General features: G+C 52.5%; 1 protein-coding gene across 3 annotated transcripts in view; it reads right to left on the minus strand.

Moving 5' to 3' along the window:
• The window catches only part of SPECC1 (sperm antigen with calponin homology and coiled-coil domains 1), a 102,733-nt gene that overhangs the window by 43,479 nt on the left and 41,805 nt on the right, over positions 1-17,449 (minus strand). For all 3 annotated transcript variants that reach the window (XM_081890257.1, XM_081890256.1, XM_081890258.1), the window contains one exon: positions 1,142-2,664. In XM_081890257.1, coding sequence (XP_081746383.1) covers positions 1,142-2,664 — 1,523 coding nt within the window. The remainder of the gene's footprint in view (positions 1-1,141; positions 2,665-17,449) is intronic.

A 17,449-nucleotide genomic window follows, 5' to 3' on the forward strand; every position in this document is an offset into this window, starting at 1 on the left:
CAGAGGGCTCTTGGGCTTCCCACAGGGATCTGGTTGGGCTGTTGGTTCAAGCCTCATGTTGGGAAAAATATTCCTGCATTGCAGAGGGTTGGACTAGATGATCCTTGGGTACCTTCGAACTCTACAATTCTATTATTCTATTTAACTGAATCAAAACAGTGAAGATTTTACAAGCTGCCAGGGGGAAAGGAAGAAACCAAATAGAGCCGTTTTGCTCACGGCTCCACAAAGAGGGAGAGAACAGAGCGTGGCTACTTCACGGTAAATGCCCTGTGTGGAAACTGCTTCACAAGTATATAAAACAGGGCAAGAGGGACCAAATTACACGCGCTGTCCAGAACTTTCAGTATTCAGGGAGCAAGGAACCAGAGTCCTTCCTTCCTTTCCATGTTAGCATCAGCGCAGTTGACCTCTTGCAAACGGTGCAAATCTGCTAAGAGAAAATGGGGTCCAGCTACGTAGCCGAGACAAACTCCAGAAAGCAACAGATCTAGGCCCTCTGAGAGAGCAGAAATCCCTATGCACATGAGCTATGAAAGCCAGTATGCTGAGTGGTCTGGACTAACATCTAACAGGATCTGAGGGAAGGAACACCAAAAAGGTGATTCAGTCGACTTCTTCACTGCTGCAAAGCAGCAAGGTAGAAAGGAAGTTTTCTGCAACCTCCAGGGCACAGTGCCTAGGAAAACCTTATCTGATTACAAGATTTTGATGCTTCTAAAATTTTGTTTCAATGGCTATTGTGCTTTTATTGTATATTTCATTTGCATTCTTGCATATGAATGCTGCTTGCTGGCTTTGTGAGCCTTGGGGTTAAGGCAGCATGTAGATAAACCGTATGGACTCACAGAGCTGGAAGGGACCCCGAGAGTCATCTAGACCAACCCGCCTGCAATGCAGGAATCCTGCCCACATCAACATCCCTGGGTGGGCTCGAACCACCAACCTTCAGGTGCAACAGCCAGGGCACCGACCCAATGCAGGAAAAGCCCGGCAGGTTAACTAGGTCTCTCACAATGGCCAGCCAGAAGCCTCTGGGAAGCAGCCCTGGTGTTGCTTCGCAGCAGCCGACATTTAGGGATAGACTGCCCCTGCATCTGGAGGCTCCACTGAGCTCTCCCCACTCCCCAGCAATCCTTACCTTGGCCAGCTGCCCTTGCAGGGTCTTGACCTCGCTGTGCGCCTTCAGCAGCTCCTGCCTGAGCTCCGTGCAGGCCAGCTCCAGCTGGTCCCTCTCCCCGCGGGCTCCCTTCAGCATCTCCTGCATGGCGCCGGGGTCCCCGCCCCGCCCCACGGTGTCCATGTCCGCCGCCTTCTGCTTGGCGCTGTCCAGCTGGGCCCGGAGTGAGCCGTTTTCAATCCTCAGCCCCTCCAGGGCCACCTTGCAGTCCTCCAGGGCCTTGGCCAGGCCGGCTGCGCCCTGCCTCTCCGCCTCCAGCAGGCCTCCCAGCCGCTCGGCCTCCTCCCGCAGGCCCCGGGTGGCCGCCTGGGCTTCCTGGTGCTCCCTCTCCAGGCCGCGCAAACTGCTGGTCAGCTGCTGCTGGATGTTGAGCAGCTTCTCCCGCTCAAACTGGGCCTTCTCCTGCAGCTCCCCGCACCGCTGCTCCAGCTCCTGGATGGTCTTGGCCTTGCCGTCGTCGCCGGCCGGCCGCTCCTGCAGGAGGGCGGCCAGTTTCTCGTTCTCCTGGCCGAGCTGCTCGGCTCTCTCGCGGTGCTGCCGGAAGGAGCCCTCCAGCAGGGCCTTCTCCTCGGCCAGCCGCTCGTTCTCGGCCGTCAGCTCCTGCACAACCTGCTGCTGGTCGGAGAGCTCCTGGAGCGTGGCCTGCAGCTCCTCGGCCGTGCAGTGGTGGTTCTCTTCCATCCTCTGGATCCGCTCCGTCAGCGAGGCCACCGAGAGGTCGCTGGCGTTGTTGGGGGAGCTCCCGGCGGGGGAGTCCTGCGGGGCCTGGGAGGGGTGGCTCCCCGACGACGGGGGCCTGGAGGGCGCCTCCGCGATGTGCTCGAAGTCCGAGGCGTCCGGGGACAGGGAGGCCTTGGTGACGTCGCTGCTGGACGACCCCGAGTTCCGCAGGGGGGCTGTGCCCCCGTTGGCCCGGGGGTTCCCGGGGGGCTGCGTGGGGCTGCCGAAGCTCGACTCCTGCGTGGTGGGGGTGGCCAGGCTGCTTCCGCAGCCCCCGCTGCTGCTCAGGGTGTCTGACAGCGGCGACTGCTCCAGGCGGCTGAGCTTCTCTCTCAAGAGGCGGTTCTCCTCCCCGAGGCTCAGCAGCTCCCTCTGGAAAGCCCGGTTCTGGTCCTGGAGGGTGCAGACTAGGGGCTCCGCCTCGGCTGGCGACACCCCTGCGGGGTGGTCCAGCTCGCAGTGCACCCATTCCCGGTCCTGGTGCTTCTTCAGCTCGCTCCGCAGCTTGGTGATCTCCGAGTCCTTCGCCTTGGCCTCGGCCAGCAGCTCCTTGACCTGCGACTCCAGCGTGGCCTTATCGCCGGCGTCCCCCTCATTCTTGCACTTGGGGGCCGGGCGTGAGTGCTTGGTGGGTGTCGGCGCCCCGGAGGAAGTGGGGCTGGGCTGAGCTTTCCTGGGTCTCAGGGCCGCCTTGTCTCTGCCCGGGGCAGTCGACAGCTCCCGCGGGGCTGGGATCCCAGTGCGCTTCGCCGATGGGATGGAACCTGGGAGAGCAGGAAGAGAAAGGCAGTTAACGCCTGGAGCATAAGGGCTTGATGGGAAATCAGCAATCAGGATTCGAACACAGGGCCGCACCCTCCCCCCTGCAGTTTCCGGCAACTGGGATTCTGAAGCATCGCTGCCTCCAATAGCGATGGCAGAGCAGAGACACCATGGCTAGTAGCCATCGATAGCCCTCTCCTCCTCCATGAATTTGTCTTGCCCTCTTTTAAAGGCCATCACTGCCTCCAGTGGGAGGGAGTTCCACAGTTTAACTACACACTAAGTGCAGAATGACTTTAGTGCAGCCGGTGTGGTTAAAGCACTGGACCCGGGAGACCAGCGTTCAAATCCCCTCTCGACCATGAAGCTCCGTGGGTGACCTGGGGCCAGTTTCCATCTCTTAGCCTGACCTACCTCACAGGGTTGTTGTGAGGGTGAAATGGGGAAGAGGAGAACCATGTACATACACCGCCTTGAGCTCGTTGGAAGTACAAGGTGGTATGCAAATGTAATAAACAAACAACAGAACAATTCCCTCTGCCCTGAATATCCCAGCAATCAGCTTCTTTGTATGCCCACAAGTACTTATTCTCTTAAAGCCATCCAAGTTGGGGACCCCCGCTGCTTCCTGTGGCAGGGAGTTCCATAGTTTCACCATGCACTGGAATATGAGTTCTAGTTTTACGAGAGAGGGAGAAGTACTTTTTGGTATCTCCGTCTGGGCATAGTTTTATCCACTGACTTGCCCTCACCTACTCCCTTCCCTGGCTCTCGCCCCAACCTCCACCTGCTCACTACAGGAATTGTGAGCACGAACTCTCCGGGGCGGGGGCGGCAGTGGGCCAACGTTTCCACTGGGGGAGCGAAGCCTGGCGGAACAAAAGCTCCGTTTGAGGCGGGTGCCATTTCCCTCCCCCCCAAAGATGACCTTCAGAGGGAGCCTGCCCGCCTCTCGCTGGCGGAAAGGCTCCAGGCACCCTGCGTGGAATGCAAGGGCAGGCTGCGACCCAGAGAGATCGCGAGCTGCGCTCTCTTGCCAGAAACTGCGGGGAGGAGGGAAAGATCCGGCCAAAAGGAAACAGAGAGGGAGCCTCCCGGGCAGTTCCCCAACAAGGTGCCCCCCCCAGCTCTGAAAAGCTCGAGAATCAACTGGGACGGGCACACACTCGATTCTGCCACCGTTGCCACCTCCCCGAAAATCCCCAGCAAAAAGAGGGGGAGAGTTTATATTTTATAGAGAGCGCGATTGAAGAGTACACTGTTCTAAGAGCGCAGGAAAAGCCTGCTGGATCAGACCAGTAGCCCATCTAAGTCCAGCAGTGTGTTTTCACAGTGGCCAAGCCCAATGCCTGTCTTCTGGGGAGCCTGCAAGCAGGATTCGAGTACAAGAGGCCTCTCCCCTCCAGCAACAGGGATTCAGAAGTGATGCTGCCTCTGATAGTGGAGGCAGAGCACAGCCATTCTGGCTGCCAGCCATCAGTAGCCCTTTCCTTCTCCGTGACTTGGCCCCGTCCTCATTTGAAGCCACCCTGCCTTCTGGGGGAGCAAGTGCCAGAAGTTTAAATATGTCGCCTCTTGCTCACTTTCTCTCTGGACTAAAAAGTCCCAAACCTTATTTCACTCGCCAGAGTGGTGCATGCTCTGGTTATCTCCTGCTTGGACTACTGCAATGTGCTCTACGTGGGGCTACCTTTGAAGGTGACCTGGAAACTGCAACTAATCCAGAACACGGCAGCTAGACTGGTGACTGGGAGCGGCCACCAAGACCACATAACACCGGTCTTGAAAGACCTACATTGGCTCCCAGTATGTTTCCGAGCACAATTCAAAGTGTTGGTGCTGACCTTTAAAGCCCTAAACGGCCTCTGTCCAGTATACCTGAAGGAGCGTCTCCACCCCCATTGTTCTCCCCAGACAATGAGGTCCAGTGCCGAAGGCTTTCTGGTGGTTCCCTCATTGCGAGAAGCCAAGTTACAGGGAACCAGACAGAGGGCCTTTTCAGTAGTGGCACCCACCCTGTGGAACACCCTCCCATCAGATGTCAAAGAGAACAACAACTACCAGACTTTTAGAAGACATCTGAAGGCAGCCCTGTTTAGGGAAGCTTTTAATGTTTGACGGTATTTTAATATTTTGTTGGAAACTGCCCAGAGTGGCTGGGGAAGTCCAGCCAGATGGGTGGGGTATAAATTATTATTATTATTATTATTATTATTATTATTATTGAATCACTGTCAAGGGTTCTCTAGCTGAGATGATTATATTGCGGAGAGTTGGACTAGATGACTGCTGGGGTGCCTTCCAACTCTATGATTTCATGTTTCTCTTTCTCTACACACACACACAAATGCAGAAAGGGGACAACAAGCGCCATCTGCATCGCACGAGGGTTGGGCTAGATGACCGCTTCGGGTCCCCTGCCAACACTACAATCCTATGAAACCTAAGAGATTTCCTGTTCAGGCTTCTATTCCTTTTCCTCACCCCCTTCTGATTTCAAGGAGCAGTGTTTTAGGATGTGTTTTGCATACATTGCTGAAATGTAAAAAAGGGGGGGGGAAATATGTGTGTGTGTGTGTAAATAAATAAGCAAACAATGACAGAGAGCAAACGAGAGAGAGCTGTTTTCCTCCTTGCATTAATTAGGCGGCTGCGTGCACCTGGCTTTTCCCAAACAAATAAAAAACCAGCCAAGAACACAGAACACCACCACTTGCTCCCCCCCCCAACCCGTTTTGGACAAGTGTGGATGGAAAGCCTTTCAGCCTGGAGGTGGCAAAGGAATTCCTGGCTTGGCAAAGGGGAGCAGAACGGCTTGGCAGCAGATCGGGGTCCAGCTCCAACCAGCCGGCCCTCCATGACCTCATCCGGGGAAACTTCTGCCCAACCTGCTCCCGGCCAGTCGCTCCCTCTTGAAGGCCCCCAGCTTCCTTCTGCCGTATTTGATGGGGCCAGGAGGAAATCTGGCTTTGCCCAAACCCCCAGGGACGTTTGTTCATCGGCCTGAGTCATCCGTTCCCGTTTGTGGCTCTGGTGAGGGTCCCGGTCAGTTGCCAAACTCCACATGGGGAATGAAGGGGAAGGGGGGGGGAAGAGATGCAACTGGGGGAACTGGAGAACGGAACTGGGTTCAAGACCCTTCCTTCGCCAACGGGCCTGCCAACTTGGCCACCCCAACGTCCCAGGCCAAGTTTAAGGACTGGTGTCATGGGGATGTTTTTGGCCGCGGGGGCACGGCTGCAGTCGTTCCAAATTTAAATGGAATCAAACCAATACTGGCTACAGTATTGTTAGGATGCCTTATTCCAAGTCAGACTGTGGGTCCATTGAGAGCAGGGATGCCTGCACTGACTGGCAGCAGATTGCCAGGGAGTCTTTGGTACAGCTTGTACCGTCAGACCACTGAGTCTGTCTAGCTCAGTGTTGTCAACGTGGACTGGCAGCAGCTCTTCAGGGTTTCCAGTTGTGTGCGGGGGGGGGGGGGGGGAGACAACTTCTCTGGTCCTGTCTGGAAATGCCACCGGCTCCTTCTGCATGCAAAACTGAACTGTAACGCTCCCCATAAAGTAATAATAATAATAAAAAATTTATACCCCGCCCTCCCTGGCCAGAGCCGGGTTCAGGGCGGCTAATACCAATAAAATTACAAAAAAACCCCACACAATTTAAAATACAGGTTAAAATATAATTTAAAATGCAGCCTCATCTTAATAGTAGCCCATAGATCAAAACCATAAGGGGAGGGAAAACATAAGGGTCAGACCGAGTCCAAACCAAAGGCCAGGTGGAACAGCTCTGTCTTGCAGGCCCTGCGGAAAGATGTCAAGTCCCGCAGGGCCCTAGTCTCTTGTGACAGAGCATTCCACCAAGTCGGGGCCAGTGCTGAAAAGGCCCTGGCATAGTTGAGACCAATCTAACCACCTTGCAACTTGGGACCTCCAAGGTGTTGTCATTTGTGGACCTTAAGGTCCTCCGTGGGGAATATCGGAAGAGGCAGTCCTGTAGGTATGTGGGTCCTAGGCCGCATAGGGCTTTAAAGGTCAAAACCAGCACCTTAAACCTGACCCTGTGCTCCACCGGGAGCCAGTGCAGCTGGTAAAGCACTGGATGAATGTGATCCCGTGGCAAGGACCCCATAAGGAGCCTCACCACGGCATTCTGCACCCGCTGGAGTTTCTGGGCCAGCTTCAAGGGCAGCCCCACGTAGACTTGCAGGGGGCGCCTCCCCTCCATCATTGACAAGCAAAAGTTACAAAGCGTGGTTCAAGAATTCAAAAGCCCAGACAGGGAATCCTGCCAACAAGCACCACGTTCTACGTTAGAATATAAGACGAGCCTGCAGGATGAGAGACCGGGAAGCAGGATCTGAGCGCACGAGCAACTCTCCCCTCTTGTGGCTTTCAGTGACAGGTCTTCAGAAGCGGTGGTGGTTGCATCTATGGCCAGCGCTCAGAAAGGCAGTGGTGGAGGCAGCTTATACCGGCTGCAACCACCGAGTCCCAGATCCCTGCAGCTGCAGATGCTGAAATGCAGCCGGGGGTGTAAGGGGGGGGCAGCTGTTGGCTCCACAGCCAAAGAATGCCTGCACTATCTCCTTCCTTCCCCCGCCCTCTGCAAAAAAACACTGAGCCCTTTGTCTTTGGCCTTCCATTATGCCTGTAAGGCAACACAGAGCTGTTCTGTGCCTCCTTCTGGTGCAAAATAGCCCCCTCCTTTCTCCCAGCCCCCTGAATTCTGTGTGTGTGTGTGTGTGTGTGTGTGTGTGTGTGTGCGCGCGCGCTGGTCATCTATCCTTCAACCTGTTATTCACCACCCCCTGTCTGATCCTACAGTGGGAGAGCCCCAGATTTGCATGCAGAAGACATCTCCAGGTAGGAACCACAGAATCATGAGAGTTGGAAGGGACCCCCAAAGGTCATCCATTCTAACCCCCTGCAATGCAGGACTCTCAGCTAAAGCGCCCAAGACAGATGGCCATCGAAACACTGGTTAAAAACCTCCACGGAGGCAAGAGTATTGTTAGCTCAGAAGTGGAAGCAAGAAGAAATTCCAACGAAAGAAGAAAAGCAGACAAAATTAATGGACTATGCAGAATTGGACAAAATGACCGGAAGGATTCGAAACCTGCGGGACCAGAGATTTACAGAAGATTGGAAGAAGTATATGAATTATTTGAAGAGCAATTGTAACCAACAAATTACGCTAGTAGGACTACAAGAAGTTTTGTAAGGAGAAATATATGAAGTGTTACAAAGTAGATAAAGATAAAGATATCAGTCGTGTGTTTTAAATGTACAGTGGTGCCTCAGGTTACATACGCTTCAGGTTACATACGCTTCAGGTTACAGACTCCGCTAACCCAGAAATAGTACCTTGGGTTAAGAACTTTGCTTCAGGATAAGAACAGAAATCGTGCTCTGGCGGCACTGCAGCAGCAGGAGGCCCCGTTAGCTAAAGTGGTGCTTCAGGTTAAGAACAGTTTCAGGTTAAGAACGGACCTCCGGAACGAATTAAGTACTTAACCTGAGGTACCACTGTAATAGGGAAAGTAAGAAATGCATACTAAGAGATTAGATTGGAGAATTTTCAGACAGGACTGATGTAAGTAAAAAAACTGAGTAAGATGTAAAAGTATGTTTAATTACAGTTGAAAATGGTATGTTAAAAAACTAATAAAAAATTATATATATATAAAAATAAAAACCTCCATGGAAGGAGAGTCCACAACCTCCTGAGGGAGGCCGTTCCACTGTCAAACAACCCTTACTGACTATTTGGTTGGAATCTCATTTCTTGTAACTTAAAGCCATTGGAAAGAGCCCTTCAATGGAGGAACGGACTCCCCTGGATGGTGGTGGAATCGCCTTTCTTGGAGGTTTGCAAACAGAGGTTGGATGGCCCTCTCTTGTTTCCCGGGGGAACGCACAGCAAATTGGGCACAGAGCAGGGAGAAGCCCAATATACAACGACAATAGTGCAAGGAGGAGGGGTGGCTGTCAAAACCCCCACATAACCGGATGTGTACAATTTGGTTCGGTTTGCATTTAAACCTGAGCCTGTCTAAACGGCGCTTCCCGAAACAAGATGCAAACTGAGACACAGCTCTCTTTCGACACAGCTCTCCAGCCCAGCAATGAATCCATGGATGTTTGTGTTAGGGGGAAATGCATCTATGGGCAAAAATGCTTTTAAAAATGGATCCCATCAGGGAAAACTGCCCATGGTGCCTGCTAGGAGAAATCCTAGACAGCATCTTAAAAAGAAGACATCACCTTGCCAACAAAGGTCCGTATAGTTAAAGCTATGGTTTACCCAGTAGTGACGTATGGAAGTGAGAGCTGGACCATAAAGAAGGCTGATCGCGGAAGAATGGATGCTTTTGAATTCTGGTGCTGGAGGAGACTCTTGAGAGTCCCATGGACTGCAAGAAGATCAAACCTCTCCATTGTGAAGGAAATCAGCCCTGAGTGCTCACTGGAAGGACAGATCCTGAAGCCTCATGAGAAGAGAAGACTCCCTGGAAAAGACCCTGATGTTGGGAAAGATTGAGGGCACAAGGAGAAGTAGATGACAGAGGACAAGATGGTTGGACAGTGTTCTTGAAGCTGCCAGCATGAGTTTGACCAAACTGCGGGAGGCAGTGGAAGACAAGAGTGCCTGGCGTGCTCTGGTCTTAGAATCATAGAGTTGAAAGAGACCACAAGGGCCATCAAGTCCAACCCCCTGCCAAGCAGGAAACAGGGGGTCAGGAAGAGTCGGACACGACTAAACAACTAAACAACAACAACAAGGAGAAATCCGGGCAGTAGCATGGGTGACTTTTCACGAGGATGTAAAAGAGAGCCATGCAAACTGAGAAAGAAATGGGGAGAAGTGACTTGAAAGATGGGGGGAGGGAATAAGAAATGAAGAAAAACCCATATTGGCTGATTCGACCCTCCCCATAGCAGTGCTAAACCCTGTGAATGGACAACAGGGAATGCTTTTCACAGGGTCGTAACAGGTGTAGGGCATCTCTCTAATCCTCTTTTAAAGCTACCCAAGTTTAAAGCTACCCAAGTTGGTGGCCATAGCTGGTTCCTGTGGGAGGGAGTTCCACAGTTCGCCGATGCTGATGGATGCCTTGCGCTCTGGTGGGTTACTGTGGAGCTGAACTGAACAATTTATGAAGGGCTGGCGAGGGGAGGGACTCAGCCCACCCACAACAAGAGGGACGTGGCAAGGACCACCAACCCCAAGGAGCACAAATCGACCCCTCCTTGCTCAGCTATGGGCTTCGGAGCATATTTCCAGAAAGCGGGGGGACCAGGGCAAAAAGTGAAGAGAGGCAGAATGGCGAGAACAAAGAGAGGAAATAAGAAGAAGAGAAAGCCAGAAACGGAAAGGCAGGGAGGAACAAATAACAGACTTATCTAAGACCGAGGCAGTGTTTGTGGTGGGGAGGGCAGGCAGATAGGAGCGTTTTCGGCAAAGATGCAACAGCAGTTTCCACTGAGATCATAGGCTTGCTAGACAGAGAAGAATCCAGCGGGGGGGGGGGGGGGTTGGAAGAGGGAGATGCCTGCAGAACAGATATGCTGTCTATTATCATGCTTTGTTTTTATTATTACGCTCCACAAAATGTTTTTACTATCGTACACCGCACCGGGATCTTTTGATAAAGGGTGGTATATAAATCGAATAAATACTAAATAATAATAAAGCCATCTCGGCTGGTGGCCGTCACTGCGTCACTGCCTCTTGTGGCGGGGAGTTCCATAGTTTAACTATGCACCACGTGAAAAATTATATAGCAGAGGGGCCATTCTCTCCTGGACTTTACTGCTCGGCTCAGCCTTCTCAACCTCCAGGCGGCGGCGGCTCCGAGGGGAGGGAGCCGCCAGGTGGCCCTCGGACTTTGCGTGCCGAAGAGACACTCCAGCCGTGAGAAGCCACTGTGCCGTTGCCTGGAGCCGTGCGTCTGTTTGCAGAGGGGTGAGTCAGAGAGCCAACACCCGGGCGATGTGGCTAATCTTGCTGCCCTGGGCCTGCCGTCTCCCCAGGCAGGTATGAAGAACGCTCCCAGGCGGGAGCAGACGGAACCGACTCTCTCTATGCAGTCGCTGGGCCGGTTTGTGTTTGCAATTGGTATCACCCCCTCCAGATCTCTCATTCCTACGGCCTCCAGAGATGCCTGCCCTCTGGGCCTCGCCGCTGATCCGACAGGCTGGATGAATGCAAGAAGATCGGAAGAGAGCCTGGCTGCTGGATCAGGCCAAAGGAGGCCCAGCATCCAGCTCTCACAGTGGCTAACCGGATTCAGCTGCAACCCGCCATCACTGGCGGCAAGTGAAGTCAAATGGAAAGCGAGGGCAGCGAGATATAAATGGACGCCAGAAGAGCCTGGCCACTGAATCAGGCCCAAGGGAGCCCATCTAGGCCAGCATCCTGTCCTCATTGTGATCAAGCCAACTAGGGCTACATGTTGCCATCACTGATGGTAAGTGAGGCCTAATGGAGAAAGAGGGCAGTTTGGTGATGTAAATGGTTCTCACAGTGGCCAAGCAGATGCTGCCAAGTGCCTCCGACGGTGGAGGGAAAATACAGCCGTTCTGCTTTGTTGCCTTACCATCCATGGAACGAGCTAACCTCCTTTTCGAAGCCAGCACAGTTTGTGGCCGCCACTGACCTTTGTAAGAGCAAATTACGTATCAGAAACCTGAGTAAATTATAAAAATCACAACTCCTCTCTTTCTGAGCTTCATCTGGAAAGAGATAAACTTGTCACAGCAGCTGTGCTCCTTGTTCCCTGGAAATCTGAATCAGCCTCTGAAGGTTTCACTGCTTGTGGCACTACTGCCCCACCCTTTCTAGCATTTCTTTGCAGCTCCTGAGGACTAGAAACTTGCCCCGGCTCCATTTCCTCTTTGAAGAGAAAGCCAAGATTCTGAAGGCAATGACGCAACGCTCTAACTTCCCCGCCACCCCATGGTTTTGGGCAGAGATGTCTCTGACCTGGAAAGCCCTCTTGGATCAGAACAAAAAAAAGGTCCATTTAGACCAGGTCTCCTGTTTCCAACAGGGGGCGGCCAACACCCACCCACCCACAACAAAGCATAAAAGCTCAGTTCTGTTATTCATCTGCCGGTGCCTGGAATTCAGAGGTATACTGCCTCGGAACATGGAGGCTTTATTGTGATGTGTGGTAGAGATCCCGGTATAGGTGACTGTACTGCACAGGGAAGATATTCTTCCACAAGGAAGCTGCAAACAAGGGAGGTGGGGGCCCTGCCCCAGGAAGGAATGCTGCTGGGTTGCTGGGGGTGCTGACAGTGGTGCCTGGGTGCCTGAGCCTGGTAGGGCAGGCTGGGAGGAGAGAGAGAGATTTCTCCAGCTGGGTAAAAACCTTACTGAGGTTCATGCCATTGTTGCCAGATAAGAATCGCCAGTAATTGCCTGGCTCTTATCTGCAAAGGCTCCAAATCTTTACTCAAAAAATAAAAATAAAAATAAATACCCTTGAGAGGCAGGTAGGATCACATGACCTGGTGGACTTCAAATAAATAAATGTTGCTGGGGAGAGAGAAGGAAAAGGACTCCTTTCAAGGCTCTGAGCTGGTTAGACTGAAGAGATTTACTTGAGCAAAAAGTTACCCCAGATTAATCAGGTAGAAGATTATATAAATAATGTGGACCAGCAGTAGCAGTGTGCCAGCCAGCCATGCCCCTTTTAGGATACTCCATTACACACACACACCCATTTTCCGCCCCTCCTGCAAAGCAGCCAGTGAGCATTCTACCCCTGCGCTTGCTCTTGTCATAAACTACGAAAGTGACAAAGTTGGCCATTTGCTCTGCATTTACCATATTTTTCGCTCTATAACACGCACCCGACCATAACACGCACGTAGTTTTTAGAGGAGGAAAATCCGTAGGCATGCCACCCGTAGGCCTTCCCTCCATAACACACACAGACTTTTTAGGAGGAAAAAAGTGAGTGTTATGGGGCAAAAAATACGGTAACTATTTAATGATGTTTTAATGATTTCACTGCACATCACCACATTTCTCAGGAAAAGGCAGGAAGCTGCCCTCTCAGCTCAGCACTGTCTGCACTGACTGGCAGCCAGGAACTGAACCTTCCTATGCGAAGGAGGCATTCTACTACCAAGTGACAACCTTTTCCCTAAATGAGTTGGCGGTTTAGAAATACTTTTCTACATGAATAAATTCTGAGCGGTGCCTGCAAAGACGTGTGCGCTCACCACTGCAAAAAGGTGGAAGCAGGTTCCTTTCGTCACAAAGGCACTTTCTTTTGCCCGCGTTATGATTTTCTGTCAATCACTTAGAGGGACCAAAGAAATGTTAACAGCATCATGCGAGTTTTCATCGGCTTGAAACTCTTTTATTTTCAAGTCCTTGAGCATTTCCTCACATTGCAAAAGAGGTGGAGAACCCTGGAATGGCAGAATCTGCCCCAGAAGGTCCCTAGTCAATCCCGGAAATTCACAGCTCCCCACATTATGGTTTGCAATGACACCACAAGCAGCCGTCGGAAGCAGGAATGAGGACAGCAACTCAGAGATGCAACTCTAAACACTGGTTTGCCCCAAACACAGGACCCTAAGGAAGGAGCTCAACGTCACACTAAAACAATTGTTCCATCAGGGCAAGCAGGAGGACTCGCCAGACAGAACCTCTCCTTGGGTTCTCTGAAGCACCCCAATTTGGGGGAGCGCAGGGGGGTTGTGGGGGGATCAGAGGGGGCAGCTCACTTGCACAAAATAATGCAAAAATAATGTTAAGATTTCAGTCCTCATGGTTCTGAATAAAGGGAGGAACAGAACAGTAACAAAGGAAGTTGCCTTCTACAGAGTCAGGCCATTGGGTGCATCCAGCTCAGTACCGCCTGCGCTGACTGGCAGCAACACTCCAAGGCTTCTGGCAGGGTCTCTCTCACAGCAACACCCGGAGGTGCCAGTGGGGACCAAATCTGAGACCTTCTGCATGCAAAGCAGATGCTCTCCTAATGTGTCACGGCCCCTGCCAAACCAGCCCTCAACAAAATGCAAGGAAACGCTTGAGTGGGAACGCAACACAAGGCAAGGAGGAAACCCAAGATATCCCGGCGTGAGGCAGTCCACCTAAGCACAGAGCCGGCTGGATCAGGACAGAACACATCTAGTCCATCATCCTGCTCTTGCAGCGGCCAACCAGATGCCCCAAAACAGAATGTGAGCGCAACAGCCATGCTCTCCCTTCTTGTGGTTTCCAGCAACTGGTATTCAGAAGCTCACTGCCTCTGGGGGAGAACTTATTGGAAATGGCCCTGCAGGACATGGCAATGACCCCCAAACTGTTTCCCCCCTGCCCACTTTTCCATGCTGCTTCTGAACCTCTGATTCACCAACCCCTCTCTGCTGGTTAGCCAGAAAGCGTGCTGGCTGGTTGGCTCATTGCGCTGGCAAAGCCCCACACAGCTGTGTGCGATTCAGGTCGGTCAAGGAAGAGCCTGATCGGAAGGGGGATTTCCATGGAAAGAAAAGGCTCCGAAATCTAAGCTGCCCAGATCAGTGCAAAACCCACCTGGGGGTGCAGATTTCACACACTGTGTGTTCCTGAGCACATTGACTCGGAAGTAAATCCCGCCCCTCTGTTTTCAGTGGGGCTTTACCCCACAATTTAGGATCGTGGCCTTAAGGAGGGATGTGGGTACGGACAGCCGGTAGGCCTTGCTTGCTCCGGACTAAGTTTTCAGACAACCGAGGCTTTTCATTCAGTTTAATGAAACAGCCACTCACTCACCAGTCGACTCCAGCAAGCAGGAATCTCCTTTGTAGAAACACCGGGACCTAGAGGGCTGCTTCAGACCGTGCCATCCGTCATGGATATTTTAGCTGAGATTCCTGCATTGCAGGGGGTTGGACTAGATGACCCTTGTGGGTCCCCCCTCCAACTCTACAATTATCTGAGTCTATGTCGCACCAGGGCCCACCTGGCTCAGACTTGTCCACTCCAGACGGGAGGTGGGGAGTCTTTTCCAGCCAAAGGGCATCACCCTCTTTGTGGAGAACCTACGTGGTGTTGTGCGGGACCAGGGGGAAAGGGGGTCTGAGCTTTGGGCGGTGGGCCACACTCCAGTCAGGGCATTCGAGGACACACTCCAGCAGGGCAGGAGCTCCCAAGAAGGGTGCAGAGCGTGGCCAGGGACTGGTACAGCCAAGGAAGAGACAGAGAGGTATTGAGGGCCAGCATTTGGGGGCCGGGCCAGTGGCTCCCCAGTCCACACTGGCCGGCAGCAACTTCAGAGGAGTTCCAGAAGGGTTTTACTGGGAGATTCTGGAGATTGAACCTGGGAACTTCTACAATCAAAGCAGGTGTTCTACCAGTAGCACTGAACTATAAAGCCATGGGAATTCTCTCGCATATATGTATCTACAGTGGTGCCCCGCAAGACGAACGCCTTGCAAGACGAAAAACCCGCTAGACGAAAGGGTTTTCCATTTTGGAGGCGCTTCACAAAACGAATTTCCCTATGGGCTTGCTTCGCAAGAAGAAAGCCCATAGGGAAATCTCCGGGGACCTCTTTTAAATGCTGGCGGTGGGGAGCAAAGCCTTCCCCCCCCTCCGGCCTTCAGAAGAGGTCCAGGAAGGTCGGCGGGGGCCGAAAGGCTTTGCTCCCCACCGCCAGCATTTTAAAAGCAGTCCGGGATAGCAGGGAAGCGCTTCCCGCTATCCTGGATGGCTTTTGAAGGCAGGCGGGGGGGAGCAAAGACTTTTGCCCCCCGCCGGCCTTCAGAAGAGGTCCTGGACCTCTTCTGAAGGCCGGCGGGGGGCAAAAGTCTTTGCTCCCCCCTGCCTGCCTTCCCGGGAGAGCGGAGAAACGCAGCGCGTTTCTCCGCTCTCCCGGACGGCTTTTGAAACGCAGCGCGTTTCTCCGCTCTCCCGGACGGCTTTTGAAGGCAGGCAGGGGGAAGCAAAGACTTTTGCCCCCCGCCGGCCTTCAGAAGAGGTTGGGGGACAGACTGTCCCCGGACCTGGTCTGAAGGCGGTTTCCATAGGAACGCATTGATTGATTTTCAATGCATTCCTATGGGAAACCGTGCTTCGCAAGACGAAAAACTCGCAAGACGAAAAGACTTGCGGAACGAATTAATTTCGTCTTGCGAGGCACCACTGTACATTTCGTATCCCAAGAACAACCCTGCAAGGTTTAAGCTCAGAGCTGGCTCTATGGAGCTTGGACCCCATATATCTCTCTCTCTCCCTCCCTGCTCTAGAAATCTGCCACTCCACAGCACTTTCTAGTTATATTAATCACTCTTAAGTAGGGTGATTAAAAAAATAAAAATACATACACAGGCAGCAACTCTAGTTGATATTGCACTCTGACAGCTTGGTGGAAGAAATACCTTGGATTAAGCCCATCAGACCTTCTCATTTGGCCCACACCATTGTTTGGGTTAAGCCAGGTCCACTTCCCCTACACCTGATGTCTGCAGATCACCAGCAGACTAGGGAAGTGTTGCAAACACACCCACCTTTTCTGCTTGCATGTGCAAAAAAAGGGGGGGAGTGTCACTTGACATTAGGCAATGGACAAGTGGGTGGACCAGCCATCTGTCAAACTCTGCCTGCGGGGTGTGTGCAGGTAAGGATTTGGCCTGCAGGAATGGATCCGGTTCCCCACGCCTGCTTCGCAATACCGCTGTCAGTCTCCTTTCTAGGAAACCCAGGCCTTGCTGGCAAAGTCTTGGGTTTTTGATTCTTGCCCGAGAAAAACAATTAGCCGGGCTGGGTTGGAGGTTAAACCTGTCTCTCTTCCTTTCTTTTTCCTTCACCCGTCAAGGAAGCAGCTTCCGCGCCAGGAGATTAATCATTATCCACACCCCTCCAACGGGGCAGAACCCACAGACATCAGGCGTTGCTACGGTTTAGGGAGGCAGGAAGAGTGGAGCGCGGCTCCGGTGGAGGAAAAACTGCAGCGGAAAACCCCGAGTGGACGACAGATCAGACCCCACCCCGGCCAAAGGAATGAGGGGATCGGGTTTGGGGGAATCAAGCACCCTCCTGCAAAGTGGGACTGATGCTATACGTCCCAGGACTCTTGTCTCTCGCTCACTTACACACATTGAATCATAGAACTGGAAGGGCCTGGGAGAGCAACATGTTACCTGGAAGGAAAGGGTTATTTTGCACGCCCAATATTATTAACGGACTGTCAACTTCTAATTAAAACAAAGGCTTCGCCCCTGTATTATTTGAAAGATGAGCCCATAAAAATCAAAAGTTGTTAACTTTGAAAATAAATGATACAAAATACAAGGTTATTGCAGAAAGCTGACATTGAGAATGGAGTCTCCCCATCTCGTCCCGTCTCCCCACATCTTCTGCGCTGTTCCACAACTTCATTTTATTTTCCGCAGGCACTGCCACCTAAACCACAGACAAACTGATTTCACCCTGGCCTAACCCTCTGGCCAAACGCTCCTGTCAATGAAATGTCATTAACAAATTGCTGATTGGAAGAGGGCTGGGGGATGCCCTAGTTTATTAGAGCCTAACGGGGCTTTTCGCCCAGCCGAAGCCACAGTTTCAACCTCCGAAGGTCACCCAGAATGCAGAGCAGGGCCAGGCATTCGTCTGTCCCCACTCCTGGATTTAAACTGGAGGGGCCCTTCGCTTTTATAACCGGAAAGGTTTCCTTTCAGGTTGTAAGAGTATGATAAATCTCTTCCCCCCCCCCCCACTTTTCAAGGAGTCTCCAACCACCCCTGAACAACCTTCTCCTCTGCATGTGCCTCCTGA

This window comes from Podarcis melisellensis (assembly GCF_964234715.1).
Source record: "Podarcis melisellensis genome assembly, chromosome: 15".
Lineage (NCBI taxonomy): Eukaryota > Metazoa > Chordata > Lepidosauria > Squamata > Lacertidae > Podarcis > Podarcis melisellensis.